General features: G+C 46.9%; 1 protein-coding gene across 1 annotated transcript in view; it reads right to left on the bottom strand.

The window, feature by feature from the left end:
- LOC138480448 (vomeronasal type-2 receptor 26-like) overlaps nucleotides 1-16415 on the bottom strand; it is a 117036-nt gene extending 100621 nt beyond the window's left edge. Inside the window, exon 1 of the mRNA XM_069612233.1 lies at nucleotides 16389-16415. Within this exon, the coding sequence (XP_069468334.1) occupies nucleotides 16389-16415 (27 nt within the window). The remainder of the gene's footprint in view (nucleotides 1-16388) is intronic.
- Nucleotides 16416-17831: the final 1416 nt, after the last annotated feature.

Here is a 17831-nt window from a genome sequence, read left to right as displayed (position 1 = left end):
CTTTTTCCATCAATGAATTCAGTAGCAGGGCTAGGGGCAGGGTTAATGGCCACCCCACTTGAACCTCTTGTTCATGTCTCATTGAGCCTTCCTAACTCTCACTGGCCACCTGTTTATTTAAATACATACCATGCTTGATCACCTTGGAGATTTATGGTAATGCAGGTGGAGCAGGTTTGAGAAACACAACACCAGAAAGGCTCCACTCACTCCTAAACACAGGTTCCCTGAGTCAAACTGTCCCCTGTCTTTGGGTAGAGAGATTAGTGGCCATTGAGCCCCAAAAGCCGCAACCAACTTGGTGCTTGTTAAGACGGATTTCTGAACTCTGTCCTGGCGGCGCAGAAGTTCAGAAGGCCAACCTAATTACTTGGAACAGGGTAACCTCTGGACAAGCCAGACCAATCAGGGTAGCGATTGCGGCGGTCAAGACTAGGTCTCAAGAGGGGTGAGGGTGACTGAAAGTCCGCAATGAGCACACAAAGCAAGAACACTTACAAACTACTCCAAACAGGTGTTATATTAAAAATATATACACATTTATTCCAAGGCCTTTGCAAAAATGACCGTAGCGAGAAATCACAATATAACTCTAGTAAACCAACACATACCAAACCAATACAATATATTTACAAATACAAACGAGTCTAAAGTGTTAGATGCACGAAATGTGTAGTCCACCTAGAGGGGGAGGAAAACAGGCAGTGCGAATAATAATCAGACCCAGTCCGCCTTCAGAGGCACCTAACTAAGAGGAAGTCCAAGCCCTACCAAGAGTGGAGCCTTGTGCTCAAAAGTACCTGCACACACTGGTGCCAACGGGCAAAAAGGGGAGTCTCTTCGAGGGAATCAGGCAGTTCAGTTTGGTGCACAAATGAAGAAGAACAGAGTTCCGCGACTCAAGCGCAGCCTCCACTGTGGGCAGAAGCAGAGCGCGAGTACGGAAAGGCGTGCTGTTTTGACACAGCGGGGAAAAGCTATGGGCTCCTGCAGGAGGGCGACCAGTTCCTAGCTATGCTACTCACCGGTCCCCGATGCAAGCAGACCCAGGCTTCTCCGTGTCAGTTTCAGTGCTGGCAGGTTCAGGGGAGCAGGGGACGTCTCGTCGTCGTGTAGATTCTGCAGCAGCAGAGTTGAGTTAAAGATGTCCCAAACGAAGTGAACCCGCACAGTTTGTTACCACAGCAGGGCAACGGAGCGGCCTTGTGTATCTCAGCCAAATGTACACTACTCACTTCAGACCTGGGAATGCCAAGTGTACGAATCGTGTGAGAGTGACAAGGACTAGAAATGCAACACAACCTGGCGGCGGTTACAGAGCAAGACTCCTGTGTAAGCTGGTCAGTCTGCTGGATGGCCCAGAGACACTTCCGAAGGCTTACGTGCAGGAGATGGTGAAGTTGCTGAGAATAGCTGTCACCGCTATTCCAAGGGTCGAAGTACCAGTACAGGCCTTCTGGTTCGATCAGGGGGAAAAAGGGTTTCATAAAGCGACAGCAGTGACGAGGAGCAGTCCTTCAGCGGGTCACCAGCGATTCCTCGGTTCAGCCTCGTTGTTGCAGGATACTTGGCTCCTGTATTCCTGTGTTCCCGTGAGAACTCAGGAGATCGACCTGGTAGTGGCGTTTCCAGCCCCCTCTTATCCACGGTTCCCTTTGCGCCAAAACAGAGGGGACCCAATGGGAGATCCGCTCATCAACACTCACACCATACGTGGACCTATCACGGACCACGGTGGTCCCAGGCATTCACACCACCCTAGACTCTCTGGCACCCAGGATGTGTATTGGGACCAGACATCCCAGCCCACATCCTGGAGGCACACACAAGGCCTGTAGAAGCCCGCGAAAGCATCTGTGTTTCGCGGGAAAGTACATGCCCAAATAAGGAAGGCCCCGGGTCGGCTCGACTTGGGGAAGGTGAAGGGGGCAAGACGGTCAGCGGACAGGACAAAGGAGCCTCGTGGTCTGGCCATTTTGGGAGCCAGGCCACTATTTTGGGCTAAGCGCGAGAAACGCGCTTAAAACGCCAAAAGGAGCTCAAAACACAAGAAATGATCGCTGCCACCATTCCCGTCTGTGATTCACTTGCACCGATCAGTTACAATCCAAAAAGAGTATCTAGGGCCTGTAGAAGACTAGAGACCCAAGAGAGCAGTAATTTAGCTTACAGTGCCCTCTTGTGTCATGTTGCACTAAAGCCGCAACATGATAAAAGAAACTACGGGAAACAGCGTTCCCCGGTACTAACTGTCTTAAGGGCATGTCAGTCTCCCCGTAAGAATGGAGCGAAAGCCCAGAGGAGTGCGGCAGAAGGCTGCACTTCTCTGGCAAAGTCAAGAACAAGGTGAAAACTACAGCAAAAAGTTTAGGGGTTGCCACATGGAAGGAAAATTACCCACAATTACGAAATCTTTCCTAACAGTGCTTGGCCATGTGGGAGTGCAAGGAGGATCCCTGGCCCACCACACCGTGCCCCAGCCTATCAGCAGGGCCTTCTCACCCTGCGTGTCAACATGCACCTGCCCTTTTAAGAGAAGCATCAAGGAACCTTAACAACCCAAACACCATTGCAGTCCAAACATTTCCAGATGTTCCCACCTCCCATGTGGTGTTCCCACATATCATTTATAAACTGTGGCACGATACATTGTGGCCCTTGTTTTCATCTGCCATTCACTAAAGATGCCCGGGTGAGATACGCCCTGTGATCAAACTGTTAAGAAAGGAGAAGGAAGGGACAGGGCTAAGCAAGTGGGTGGCGTCCACTGTAAAAGAAAACAGGCTGGCAGGCTGCTTAGTCAGGTGAGGAACGATTGTCTGGTGGGTTGCCCAGAGCAATGCCAGAGGTTAAGATTAATTCTAAACCTTCCTGCCATCACCTCTTTGTTTTTGCTTTGTCACCCCGAGTGGGACGGGTATGCCCAGATGTGGCGTCCCGTGCCTGCTGGGCCTAGAAACCCAAGCTACTCCTCACTGATGATGCCTAACAAGGCAGGAACATGTTTGGGGATGCTTGTGGTCTTGTGCACCAAGTAGGCCAGGCTGGACTACCGCTTGGGGGTGGGAGCAAGCCTGATTTGCATATGGTCTTGCCCCTTTTGTACTGGCTTGGCAGGTGAACAATGAGGGACTGGGGGTTGCCCATAGCAATGCCAGAGGTAAAGATTTATTCTAAACTTTCCAGCCATCACCTCTTCCGTTTTGCTTAGGCTGCTGTAGGGAAAAAGAGCGGCACATCAAGAAGAAACAAAAAGATTATAAGTGATTGACAGATGGGTGTGGCTTAGGGCACTTGATCTAGATCTGCTTGCATCAGATCTCCTACATTCCTCCTGTTAACATGAAAGTTCGACCACCCGCCTCTTTTAAAACGTAATGATCATCTATCCCCCAATCTACACATATCTCCAACCTCCTCTTCCAAACTATGTACAGCTTCCAACACCCAAACTCATACAGATAAAGCTTGAGCATAGTGAATATAAACTAGCCAAAGCACTGTCCCTGGTGAATCTGGTCTACCCACGCTGAAAGAACAGGAACCGCTGACTGCGAAAAACTTAGGTCTGGGGGATTTTCAGTGTGGATACGTGATATCTGGCTGGAAAGTGGTTTGCAGTGCTCTTTTGTGGTGGTCTCTCCATTGGTGTTCACAAAGTATGTTTCCATAATGGTGGGCAGCCGTAATCAAGGCTTGTAGTATGGTTACAAACATGAGTGGGGAAGCCTAAAAGAAGAGGCGAGAAGGTGTGCAAAATCACAGCCCAGGAAATCTTATTCCAGTCTGCGGACAAGCAGGGCAGTTCCTGGAAGCAGATGTAGTGTGTTATATATATTCTAATCGCGTTTTGACATTGATTTGGCTGTTTGGAAGTGGAGAAGGGACTGTGGAGAGATTTGGAGGCAAAGGCAGGAAGACACTGAGGGGGAACAGGAAGAGATGCAGACATGGGAAATCCAGGGAGAGAGAGGGGGGAAGAAAGAGGAGAAGGCACAGGGAGAACAGTAAGGAGGTGAGGAAACATCAGGAGGACTGAGGCAGCCGAAGGCAGAGCAACATGAGGGAACGAAGGAGACAGGATTTTAGAGAAGGGGAGGGGGCACATCAGGAGGACTGAGGCAGCCGGAGGCAGAGCAACATGAGGGAACGAAGGAGAGAGGATTCTATAGAAGGGGGCACATCAAGGGGCACATCAAGGGAAAGGTAGAGGAGGGTATCTTGGAAGACGTTGGAGGATACATCAAGGAAGAGGTGGAAGAGTGTATTCCAGAGGTTGGAGGAAATATCAAAGGAGAGTCAGAGAGGTGTGCTGAGGAACAGGTTGTTGGAAGTGTTCAGGAGGAGTGGACAGTTATGAAGGAGATTGCGAGAGAAGATCAGACAGAGGTGAGAGAAGAGCAAACACAACCTTAGCCTAAGGGGCGTGAAGAGGGTTTTAGGTCTGTGCACGGGATTTACCATTGAGTGGGCATAAACAGGGAGACAGAAGAGTAGGTAAGGTTCCCATAGATATGAGACCATTGAGATCCATTGATGAGACAGACACAGACTGGGGGCTATGGACAAGTGCCAGGACCATGACATATGCAATTAAAAAAGGCCCCCAGACCCAAGCCACAGAGAAGCAATGGGATGTATTGCACTGTCATCCAACCTCAGCTTCTAAAGTCCAAGCACATGTGGGCCCCTGAGTCCCAAACATTATATCTTTTTATTTATTTTAAAGTGCTTTTGGTTAATTAAAACCTTATACACTACAAAATTTTTACATTAACCATACATAGTTACATATTTCACATAGAAAAACATTAGCCAACACATTTAATAATGAATTCTTGTTTACAAACTAGATTCTAAAAAACACATTTACAAAATACATCCCATTACACGCTTCCAAATATAAAAGGCTGCCCCAATAAAAACCTTAATTTCTCCGTCATAAATAACTGACCAAAATTGGTCTGATTCAATTCTTTGCATGTCCCCTACTAAATTTGAATACCCTTTAGTGTAGTATTCTTTTAAGTTTGGGCAGAGAGTTAAAATATGTCTTACTGTCTCCACCTCGATATTACAGTATCTACACAATCTTTCTGTACGAGGAGTTTTTGTTCTTGCCCCGATAATTTCATTACACGGGAGAATATTCAGCCGTAATTGTAGTATGAATCTTCTCATAGCTTTATTTCCCGTGTTAAGCAGATACTGTCTTGGTGTAGCAGGCTTGAGGCCTTGGAGAGCATAAGAGGAATATCTAGACTTTTTGTATAAATAGGACTGGTTTTCGCATAAATCCCAGATAAAAGCCTTATCTTTAAGGCTTTTCTTGATGTACATAATGTTATCTTTTCCCATATGTACATTATATCCTAGGACTTCAAGAAATGTTAATACTATTTTTTGTAAACTTAAAAAATAGGGATTCTTAAATCTGCCTTCACTTTTATTTTTACCTATAAGGTTGAGCATGTTACCTTCATCCCCATCCCCCAATATTATTCTTAAATAAAGTTTGCAACATTCTATTTTCCATAGGGTCGAGAGGGATATTAGCCCCAATTCACATCTTATCGCTTGTATTGGTACCGAATTTGGGAGTCCTAAAGCTGGTCTCCAAATCTTGCCTTCAAGGAGATGTAACTTACTCAGATATTTGCTTTCTACAGTTTCCAATGCATACAAAATTCCAGGAATAATACAACTTTTATATATCTCGAGTAGACCTTCGACAGAGTGACCTCCTTTACTGGTGATATATTTTCTTATAACTTTCCATTTCTTTACGATTTTAGAACTCACCGCCTCTTGGAGAAATTGTATGCAGGGATTGCTCAGAATAGGCCTCCACTACCTCCAGTTTAATCAAGTTTATCTGCCACCTAGAAATAAGCCTTTTCTTTTCAAGCCTGGTGGCTCCAAATACCATAACCTTAGTTTTGTTTATATTGATACTTAGGTTATTCTTTTCGGAGTACAATAATAGTCCATTCAACATTCTTTGCAACCCTACTGGAGTTTTATCCAAGAGGACGGTATCATCCGCATACATCAGGCCACAAATGGGTTTTCCCGCTACTATTGGTGGAAAGTTATTTATAGTCGAAAAACTTTCCCACATATCTGAGACATACAAATTGTATAGTATGGGAGATGTCACACATCCCTGCTTTAGACCAGTATTAGTGGCGATCTCTGGAGATATCATCCCTCCTTTACCCAAACAGATGGAAACAGTGGTTTCCCTATACATTTCCCTCAGAAAGTGCAAAATTTTGGGACATATATTTTTCTCACTTAGTTTCTTCCACAGAAGCCCCCTATTAACACTATCAAAGGCTTTCGAATAGTCTACAAAGCACACATACAGTTTTTCCCCCTTATCCTTTGCCCCTGCTATAATGTAATTCAGCATTGTTAGGTTATCGGTGGTACTGTACCCTTTTCGAAATCCAGTTTGAAGAGTAGATAGAAGTCCCTTTTCCTCTATCCAAATGTTTAACCTCTCCACTAAAAGGGAGCAGAAGATCTTACAACTGCTGTCTGCCATGGCCAGCAATCTATAGTTATCAGGCAGTTTTCTATCTCCCTTTTTAAAAATAGGGACCACTATGGCTTTCCTCCAGCTATCTGGTATGCGGCCTGTCTCCCATATACCAGTAAACAGCTGGAGCAAAATCACTGCCCATTTCTTAGGATTTTGTTTTATGACAGCATTTGCAAGGCCATCCGGGCCTGGGGCACGTGAGGATTTCATTTTAGAGATCACTTTCAAAATATCTAGTATACCAAAGGGGATACTATCTTGGTCATATGAGTTTATCCCATTGAGATTAGCAGACATGTCACTAGTCTTAAAGTAGAGGTCAGTAATGTATTGCTTCCATGCATCTTGGCTCACATTAGAATTTTCCCTACAATCCTCATCCATCAGGAACTGTCTATATAGATACCAGAATTTTTTTGAATCATGGGTTTTACATATCTTGTATAAACACCTCCAATTGGCATTGCTGGTGTTATACTTATAATCCTTGATCCAATTTTTGTAATGAGTCTTTATGTTTTTAATTCTCTTACTTCTCTCTTCTTCATCCAAGTCACATGTCTGCTTAAGTTTGCGAATCTCACCCAGCATTTCTTTTTTCCTATCATAGATCATTTGATCATATTTGTGGGAGTGATTTTTACCCCTTATATTTTTCACAATTACCTTGCTGTTTAGCCTCCGAATTATACCCAACAAATTAGTTATTGGATTAAGACCATTCAATGCAATATCCTGCCCCTCAATGGGCATCCGATCAAACAGCTCATTAAAGATGATTAGATTTTTATCCGACCATGTGATCCTATTTCCGGATGCTGAAAATTGTATGTCCATCTCTTTACTCACTTCCCAACATTTACTTTCCGAGCCCTTAGTAAATGTGCCCCTAATGGGTGTATGGTCACTCAGAGTGGTAGCAATATGTTCAAAGGAGATTGTTGATAGGCTTAATTGTTTACTTACAAACACATAGTCTAACCTATAGCCTACCTTCCCATTTGTCCAAGTTGCCCCCTCACCTGGACCTAAGTGAGGTTGTAAATATTCTAGGTCCCAGCTGGTCATAAGGTTCATCCACCGACAACCCTGCCTAATCTGTGTATTTAAACCCGCCATCAGGTTACCCTCATGAGTTTTCAATGATGCTATAATGGCTGTTTCCTCCCACAATTCTTTGCATCTGTTCATCTCCTTTACAGCGGAGTCACAGTGGGCATTAAAATCTCCCACTATACAAATATCAGACTCAGGGAAATCCCGGATCCAACTTTCAATAGTGTGGTTTATATGTTCCCCAATCTCTTGTATATTTTCCCGCCCTGGTTGAGAATATATATTAATAAGAAGGAAACTCCCTAATTGATTTCCCCTGTCTATAATTGCACACATAACATTAGGTAGATTCCCATACATCTCATACTGTTTAAATGATAAGTGATTTTTTATCCCAATACATAGTCCTCCATAAGGCCTGCCTTTTTCACCTTTGCGGGCAGCTTTATTCCAAATACTATATCCATCTAGTAAAATTTCCCCAGTTACCCAAGTTTCCTGTAAGGCAAAGATGTCACTCTCCATCAACATTTGTATGCCTTCCTTGTGTAGAAGGGATTTGAAACCTCTACTATTCCAAGACAGGAGGTTAAAAGTATTATTATATGCCTTATCTCAATTTTGGATTATAGTATTTGCCTCCTGGGAGTTAGCTTGTACGTTTTTATTTCTTAATTCCATATTAATAGGAGTAACTCCCACCCCTTCCGTGTATTTGTCATTCCAATCATTATGAATAGCAGAGTGGCATATCACAATTTCATAGTTATTGCCCCATATTCCATCTCACAGGAGTCACGGGTGAGAAACAGAATCTGCAGAACAAAAAGAACAAGAAAGAAGTGTGGGGACACTCAAATGCCCAAGACTATGATGATTGTGAAGAGAACATAGATCCAGGGAAAGGGGTCGCATAGGGAGCGCTTCAGATTGTACAGACCTCGTATGTGAAACCAAATCCCTCTGGTGTTCTGAGTCCACTTTTGTAACACTCCTGAATAACCTTGTATATAAAATAATGAAAACTTCTTGATCCGCCTAAAATCGATCATCTTCAGCTTCAGGACACCTGGTCACCATGCTCGGGACCCACATGTCTGTCTGTTTCCTATTAAGTAGCTGCATGTGTTTGGCTTCAGTGTGCCTGAGCTTTCACCCCCAGCAGACCCAGACTGAGAACCAAGTCAAGGTAGACTTTGGTATTGATCACTGTTTACTTGCATGTGTTCATGCATGCATGCGAGTGTGTGGGTGTGCGTGGGTGTGTGTGTGTGTGTGTGTGTGTGGGTGTGGGTATGTGCGAGTGTGTGGGTGTGTGTGGGTGTGGGTGTGTGCGAGTGTGTGGGTGTGCGTGTGTGTGTGTGTGTGTGCGTGTGTGTGTGTGGGTGTGGGTGTGTGCGAGTGTGTGGGTGTCTGTGTGTGTGGGTGTGCGTGGGTGTGTGTGGGTGTGGGTGTGTGCGAGTGTGTGGGTGTGCGTGGGTGTGTGTGTGTGGGCGTGTGTGTGTGTGGGTGTGGGTATGTGCGAGTGTGTGGGTGTGTGTGGGTGTGGGTGTGTGCGAGTGTGTGGGTGTGCGTGGGTGTGTGTGTGTGTGTGTGTGTGGGTGTGGGTGTGTGCGAGTGTGTGGGTGTCTGTGTGTGTGGGTGTGCGTGGGTGTGTGTGGGTGTGGGTGTGTGCGAGTGTGTGGGTGTGCGTGGGTGTGTGTGTGTGTGCGTGTGCGTGTGTGGGTGTGGGTGTGTGCGAGTGTGTGGGTGTGTGTGGGTGTGTGTGTGTGTGCGAGTGTGTGGGTGTGTGTGGGTGTGTGTGGGTGTGGGTGTGTGCGAGTGTGTGGGTGTATGGGTGTGCAAGTGTGTGGGTGTCTGTGTGTGTGGGTGTGCGTGGGTGTGTGTGGGTGTGTGCGAGTGTGTGGGTGTGCGTGGGTGTGTGTGCGTGTGCGTGTGTGGGTGTGGGTGTGTGCGAGTGTGTGGGTGTGGGCGGGTGTGTGTGTGTGTGGGTGTGTGTGGGTGTGTGTGGGTGTGGGTGTGTGCGAGTGTGTGGGTGTGGGCGGGTGTGTGTGTGTGTGCGAGTGTGTGGGTGTGTGTGGGTGTGTGTGGGTGTGGGTGTGTGCGAGTGTGTGGGTGTATGGGTGTTTTCATTCACAAGAGAACTTTCATCACGGAACACATCTTTGTGCGTACATGTATGTATCTGCATGTGTGTGACTGAGGGATTGAGTGACTGAATGAGTGGTTGTATGTGAGAGTGTGATGCGTGTATACGTGTTTTGTTTTGGCATGGTAGGCACTGTGTGCTGGCATATATTGTTGCCACTACCATGAAGCGGGCATGCATGAACACGTTCTTTAAAAGGACATGCTGGAACATATTTGGAACAAAGGCATGATGAACATGTACTTTACTGGGCACAGTGGCATATCTTATACCATCGCACCTCATGCCCATAGGCCTCCGGGCACACACACATAATCAACACAACAAGCAAGCCAACAGAAAGTATTAAGAAAAGAATGGGCAAAGAGGAGCCAGGGACGGAGCTCAGGATCTGATGAGGCGCCTCGTAGTGTCGAGCGAGCCTAATCCGGTGGCAAGTTGAAGAGCAACGTTTTCAACTCTTTCTTACATTTAGATGCAGTCTCAGCAGTTTTAAGGTTAGAGGCAACACGTTCCAAAAGTTGGGAGCGTGCATATTGAAACTGTGGCCACCGGCCTTCATCAGCCTGAATCTGGGTTCAGCCAGATTCAAGAGGTGCTGCGATCTAAGAGCATTGTGGGCACCCATCCTAAAAGTGTTTAACTGTGGCAATTCCACCACATATTTGGGAAATTATGGAAGATTTTGTAGACAATGCTGGAGAAGAAAGAATAAAGACATTTTCCAGGATGCACAGAAATGCAGTAATCTATGTTGTAAGCAGAGGCGTTGCTAGGGAGAAGGGGGTGGGGGGGTCCGAGGAGGCTATAGCCCCCAGGTCTTTTGGTTGTAGCCTCGGATAGAAACCCAGGAGCTACAACCAAAAGGCTAGCTAGCCCCCAGTCCCGACAGTCCCGACATTAGCGTAGCCCCGGATCTATTCCAGATCCAGCCACACCCCTGGTTGTAAGAAAAATGTTTCTAAAGCTACCCGGAATGTGATGCTAGAGATGGGTGGAGCACGCTAACCACATTCAGATGTTCGAGGTATATCATGCAATAGGAAAGGTGTACAAAGACTGTGGGGGCAAAGAACATCAGGCTAAATATTGCAGAGTGAAAAGCTGCAGTGGGAGGTGCCCATTGGAAATCAGAGGAAGAAGGTTTCTGTTGTAGTGAAAGATCATTTTTGCATTTTATTTTGCCTTTTCATTTATTTATGTAGCGCTGTGGCCAAAGCGCTGTGATGAGGAAGGCGGTACAATAAAAGGAAAATGACACTGGGAATACAAAGCTACGGTGATAGTAGGCTTGGAGTCAGATGATGAAAGAGAATGGAAAATATCAAGAGAAGGTAAGGCGCGGAGGTCAAGGTGGAGAGCATTCCAATGTTTAGAGGGCAGAAGACAAAAGAGAGCAGGAACGGGAAGGGGCACAAGAAGGTTGTTGATTGGTATCAGGAATTGAACTTGAGAACAAAGAGGATGGGAATGAAAACAGAAAGCCACCAAAGAATCCAGATATAGAGGGACCAGGTCTTGAGTGGAATGATACTGAGGAAGCACAAGAGTAGCGCAAGAGTAGTCTAGAGTAAGACAAAAGGTAGATTGAAGAGAAGAAAGAAAAGGGACAAGTAGAGAGAGAAGGAAAAGAGCTAAACAGCAGAATTACAACTAAAGCAGAGAGGAGGAAGTTGATAGGCAGAGAAGCCAATTAGAAGGGTTGAGCAGTACCCAAGGTGAGTAAAGATACAATTTGAGAAAAGGAGCTGAGTGGCATGAAAGGATACAAGTGAACACGCTCTGTAAATGTTGTGCAGGTGAACATGGCAGGTACGTGCTGTACTAGAAATATGGGTTGAGAAAGAAAGAGTGTGATCAAATGTATTGATGCCCACCCCCGGGGAACCAGACCAAGTCCAGCAACCCCGGAAGCAGGCGTCAAGTTACCCCAAGCAAGCCCAACAACCCCCGCTAGGGGCCATTTGGGTGCAGTCCTGGCGTCTATGGCACCAGGCTCATATGGAGAGTCAGCCCTGGCGCCATAGGTGCCAGGCACATAGATTAAAACTTACCTGATGCAGACCATGCTACAAACTTACCTGGTGCAGACCATGCTGCAAGAGCTCCAAGCCAAAAGAGGCTTGGAAGGGACTACTTTACCTTGAGACTATTTTTTACTCGGGTGCGGTCGGGGAGGAATACTTACCTGGGACTACTTTGGAGGCTATTTAAACCACGCCCGAAGAGCAGCACACGCTTCGCGTTATTCTGCATCCAGCAGCGTAGCGCTCACCGTGCCTGCAAGCCTGCATCCAGTCTTCTGCCACGCCCGCCTCGAGTCTGGAGCTCCTAGAAAGAAGGAGAAAGAAGGAGAAAAGGTTAGAACAAGAGAAATACCTTTGATCCTTACCTGAATTCCCGATCCACCGCGCCTTTGAGCTGGAAGAAAGAAGTTATTTTTTATACGCGTCGCCTCACCTGCTGCAGCGCCGCGTTGAACTCACCGGCCTTCGCAGCATCTTCTCTATCCACCGCATCCTTCAGCATGTTCCCGTCGCACTCCGGCATCTAAGGGAAACACAAGAACAGCAAGGTGAGCCAAGGGAATAAACAGAGGCAATATTAGTTACCCCCCATAGACTTACCTGATTTTACCACCGGGGGTACTATTCCTCTTCTCGGGTCGGCACACCCTCCACTGCATCCAAAGGGGAACAAAAGAACAGCAAGGTGAAACAAAGGGACAAACAAGGAGAAACCTCCTCACCACAATAGACTTTCCTAATTTTACCGCCGGAGGCATTATTCCCTGAGACTTCATACTTTCTCTCAGCACCTGAATAAGGGAGAAAGCAACAGGTTACATACTGACATTATTTTATCGAACTGTGTTGGATAATACAAATCCTTACCTGAATATTATCGGTTGCCACGAGGAACTCTTCGCTAGGGTCAAGCTGCAACCTGCAAGGAATCGGACAAGAGTGAAAGTCAGACATTTGAACTCTTACGAACTAAATACTTACGGCGTCTTGCCGGAAATCTCAGAGTCAATATAGTTCTGGAACTCACCAATTCCTTCGAACCAGTGAAGCAACTGGTTATCTACGTGCCCCTGCGCTCAATGCAGGATGGAGAGCTCATCTTTCCAAACCATCAGGTGAGACTATAAGAGGGGACATCAAAGGTGATAAGTGGGGAGAACAGCGGGGGTGGGGGGTTTACGCTCAACTCCACGGGTGGTTAATTCCCTTTCTCCATTTGCAGAAGAATACTCCTACGGGCCAAACAAACGAAGCTAGGTGGGCCAGTCCAGTCGTCATCTCGGCACTACGTGTCACATTGGTGGAGTCCGCAGCTGTCCAGTTCAGATCGACGCCCCTGTGGGAGCCAGGTGAGCGTAACATCAAATAAGACATCACATTTCCTAAGAGATTGGGGGACGTTAGGAATGGAAGAGGGAGGGAAGGAGAGAAAGGAGGGAGAGGTAGTTCGGTCCAAGATAAAAGCAGAAAAAGAAATTACCTCCATTTTAAAAGGATTTAAATGAGAAAACGTAAGATTACCAGGCCCAAACAGCCAGGAGACAGTTGGAGAGGGTAGTGCAAATCTAATTAGAAAAGGAAGAGAAAGACATACATATTTGATCATTATCAGCGATACAAAGGGTGGGTAGAATAAGGGAGGAGATTAATGAAGTAAGGGGAATAGTGACATGTCATTTCATGTCTGACCATGCTTTGACCATGCTTACAGTGGCATATTTGAGCCATAGGCCCAGCCACAATGTAAATGCTTTCATATTTAGTAAACATGATCCACAAGCATTGCCTTTGAAATGTTGAAATGCAGTTTTTTTTTCAATAGTCTGGGCTGAGTGCCAGTGACCTTGAAGTTATAATGCTGTAGTCTTCTAATTCAATAAGCCCATTCACTGTTCTCCAAGATTTTCTGTGATGAGCGCAAAGTGTTCCAAGTTTTCTGATAAATAGTAAACAAATATCAAATAATAATATGAATGACCACAAATGAACTACAGACCTCCCAGAACAACTTCAGATTGCCGAGCAGACAAAAGTTGTTGGATGAGATAGGCTGACCTTGCTTTAAAATACACCAACTAGATGTTGTTCCCTTATACCGCTGCTGCAGAGGTAGGCTCTACCCTACCCTTTCTTTAGACAGCTTTTGGTGGTTATAGTCGTTGACAGTGGGAGCACAGATGGTATAAATAAAACAAGCTTTAGGCAACGGACACAGTTGTTCGGCGGCAGACCTGGCAAGAAGTGAGGCGGCAGAAGATGGCGAAGCAGAGGCCATTATCCAGAGGGGAGGGGTTAAGACCCTCCTTTTATTCTCTGGTGGATTTCAAAAGCATTAAATAGAATTTTGGGATGTTTTAAGACATTTGAGTCCGTATAGGACTCTGCCTATTGACTTTTTTTTTTGGGGCAATATCTTTATTGAGCTAACTATATTCTCTTCGGCAAAGACCAGTATGTGTTAGCTTTTGTTTTTTTTTAAAGAAACTCCTGCAATTCCATTGCTTAAAATGTAAGCTGATACATAATGCAGATGGGACTCCAAATGCTTAGAGCGATAAAATACTGCTTTCATGGGTGTGCCGGACTGGAATTTGTGCTTGGGCTCTACCTGGCTTGGGCTTGCCAACATTTAGAGGCCTTGCCCTCACCTGAAAGTGTTTTGTTTTTTTTTTAAACTTTTCTTTATTGGCAAGAAGTAGCAGCTGGTACAGTACAAGTTACAACAACGACAGAGATTTCATATTTGAAGCGTGAATGATAAAGCACAAGTTCTACAGAAGGTCACATGCAATCCTAACAGAGGTTGAGTACAATAGAGGCGTTCATCATGCAGTGTGATCCGCCCCTTGATCAGGAGAAGGGGGGATGACAGAAACTCCAGGTCCACCCTGCGGTTCAGATAACTACAAAACTCCGTCCATATGTTTTTAGGGCGAGCATTAATAGGCAACATGTTAATGTAGTCTTCTTCACAGGTTTGTGTCCAGGTGAGGGCTTTCAGCCACATTTCTAGGGAGGGGGGGGGGATCTGCGCTTCCAGCATTGCAGAATGCATTTCTTGGCCACAATCGCTGCCACATTCCGAAACTTAGCTTCCCGTTTCGCCTCAGCCCCCTCCCAGAGCCCAAACAGAAGAGACAGAGGTTCAGTTTCTACACAGAACCCTACTATTTCGGAGAGGGTCTCAAGCACCGCATTCCAGAACAGGGCCAATGCCCCACAAGGCCAGAACATGTGTGCGTGGTCCGCTTCGTTAGATCTACATCTTTGACAGGGGTGGGATTGATCCCGGGCAAATTTCCCAATCGTGTGTGGAGTGTAGTACAGGCGATTGAGTAGCTTGTATTGAACACATCTAACTCTGGAATTAAGAGAAACCTTGCGTGTATGCATGCACATTTTGGTCCACATATCATCCGTGATGTCTAATCCCAGATCCCGGCTCCAGGCATCCTGAACCGTGTGGGGGGGTTCAACAGCACGCACCATCAACATTTTATACAAGGAGGATGCAATGCCCCTACCGCCAGTGGAATTGCCAATGTAGCAGACCTCGGGAGACTCAGGGGGTTCGTCCGGATACGAAGGCCACATGTCTTGGACCGCCGCCCTAAGTCGGAAGTATTGCAGCAGCTCCAGTGAGGACCTGGAGTGCCCGGGCTTCCACGTATCTGGGGTGATGAATTTCCCATCGGGGAACAGGTCAGAGAATGATCTGTATCCCAGGTCCGACCAGTGACGCATGAGAAGCCTATCCTGTGTGGAGGAGAGGCCAGGGAAAGACCAGAGGGGAAGCCATTTGTAATACGGGGGGTGCCGGAACCAGGCATCAGAATATGCCGCCACGCCCTTATAGTGGAGGCCACTGGGTCAGCATGGGCCTGCGATCGATACGAGTGAAAAAGGATCAAGGACATGACATGCACCTCCTCGGTCGCCAGGATTTCAAGCTTAACATGCGGGGGGGTTCCTGGTGATGGTACCAGTATGTAGCATGCTGGGCCTGAGCGGCTATCCAATACTGGGTGAGATCAGGTGCACTGAAGCCACCCCTCTCGTAAGGTAGGGTCATATGCTGCCATTTTCTGCGTACGGCCCCCGAATGGCAAAGAAAACAGGCGCACCCCGCGTGCAAGTCCGCAAAGTACTGTTTCCCGGGCCAAAGTGGAACGTTAGCAAATATGTACAGAAGTTTTGGAACGATTATCATTTTTATGAGGGACAGTCTCCCTGATAGTGAAAGGGGAAGGTTTCGCCATCTTTCCATCCTGGTATTAGCATATTGCGCGGCAGCCCCATAGTTACCAGGTATTAAGGAGGATTTTGAGAGGGACACCTGGACCCCTAAGTATTTGATGCCCTCAGGTGCCCATTTGAGGGGGAATTCGCATGCAGGTTGGTAGGTTGCAGGAGTAAGGGGAAAGATTTCTGACTTAGAGTAATTTATGGTGAAGCCCGAGAATGTGCCAATTTTGATAATTTCACGCATGATCGGGTCGAGGTGGACTGAGGGGTCTCTAATATATAGAAGCACATCATCGGCGTACAGTGATATAATTTCGGGAGTATCCCACAGATGAATCCCTTTGCGCACGTGGTTGTTTCGTACACTATCAGCCATGGGCTCGATGGCCATCGCGAATAACAAGGGAGAAAACGTGTCCCCCTGTGGAGGGAGAAGGGAGCCGACAGGTGAGAGTTAACCAGGACTCTGGCCACGGGGTTGGTGTATAGCAGTTTAATGCAGGACATCATGTATGGGCCTATCCCCATCCTCTCCAGCACCGCCCACAGATATTGCCACAAGACCATGTTGAACGCTTTTTGGGCGTCCAGCATCACGGCCACAGCGTTGGCTTGGGGGTCAATTCTAGAGAAGACGTTAAATAGTCGCCGAATCTTTAAGGCAGTGGAACGGGCAAGGACAAAACCGCTCTGGTCTGGGTGAATCAGATATTTCATGATGGGGAGGAATCTATTTGCTATGATTTTGGCAAAGATTTTGGTATCGGTGTTGATGAGGGATAGAGGTCTATAAGAGCCACACTCATCCAGAGGCTTACCCGGTTTGGGGAGCACGGTAATGACAGCCTCACGCAGGGATTGGGGGAGGGTAGTAAGATGCATCGACTCCTCCCAAACCTCGTGAAAGCGTGTAGCAAGGAGAGCAACATGTTCCTGTTAGAACTCGGCGGCCAGGCCGTCTGGACCGGGGACTTTATCCTTAGGGAGGGCTGAAATGACAGCGGTGATCTCATCAAGGGTGAAGGGGGCGTCTAATTGTTCTTTGGTGGCTAGAGATATAAGGGACATTGGGATGCGGTCCAGGAGGTCGTCAAGATCCTGCGGGCTGTGCTCTGGTTGCTGGGCGTAGAGGGTAGCATAGAAATCTGTGAAGGTCTCAAGAATGGGCTGGTCAGCCCAATTTCGCACTCTATCATTGTCAATGATGCTATCAATCCGAGCTGTACCTCCCTCGGCCTGGGTGAGGTGGGCGAGGGTGTGGCCTGGCCTCTCTCCTTCACCATACTTTCGGGCCGCAATGGGCCGGGCAAGGTATCTAATCTTGCTGTGGGCGAAGAACTCGAACGTGTCCAGTTCAGTTCTAATCTGTGCCAGTTTGGGCGGAGAGGGGGTGGTCGCATACTCGCGCTCTAGCTCCCCAATTCTGGACTCAGAACAGCGCAGAGAGTCTCTAATGTCTTTCAGGACCCCAGCTTCCCTGGAGATACACATGCCCCTGATGAAAACCTTAAAGGCCTCCCATCTCACCCAATCCGTTGTGTCGTGGCGTTTGTTATTATCAAAAACGAGGTGATATCTGCAAGGATGTCAGCCTTGAAGACAATATCGTGCAGTGCGTCTGACTTAAACCGCCAGCTAGAGTGCTGGGGGAGGGCCGGATGCAAGGCAATGTCCAACGTGATCGGGGAGTGATCGGATAATGTGCCCGGCAGAATCTGTGTGGTAAGTGTTTTGCCCATGAGCCCCGTGGAGAGAAGGAAAAGATCAATTCTGGAATGACTGTCGTGGACAGAGGAATAAAATGTAA

The sequence above is a fragment of the Ambystoma mexicanum genome, chromosome 5p (genome assembly GCF_040938575.1).
Source record: "Ambystoma mexicanum isolate Mex_15411 chromosome 5p, UKY_AmexF1_1, whole genome shotgun sequence".
Classification (NCBI taxonomy): Eukaryota; Metazoa; Chordata; class Amphibia; order Caudata; family Ambystomatidae; genus Ambystoma; species Ambystoma mexicanum.
This window is presented reverse-complemented; position numbering and strand designations above follow the sequence as displayed.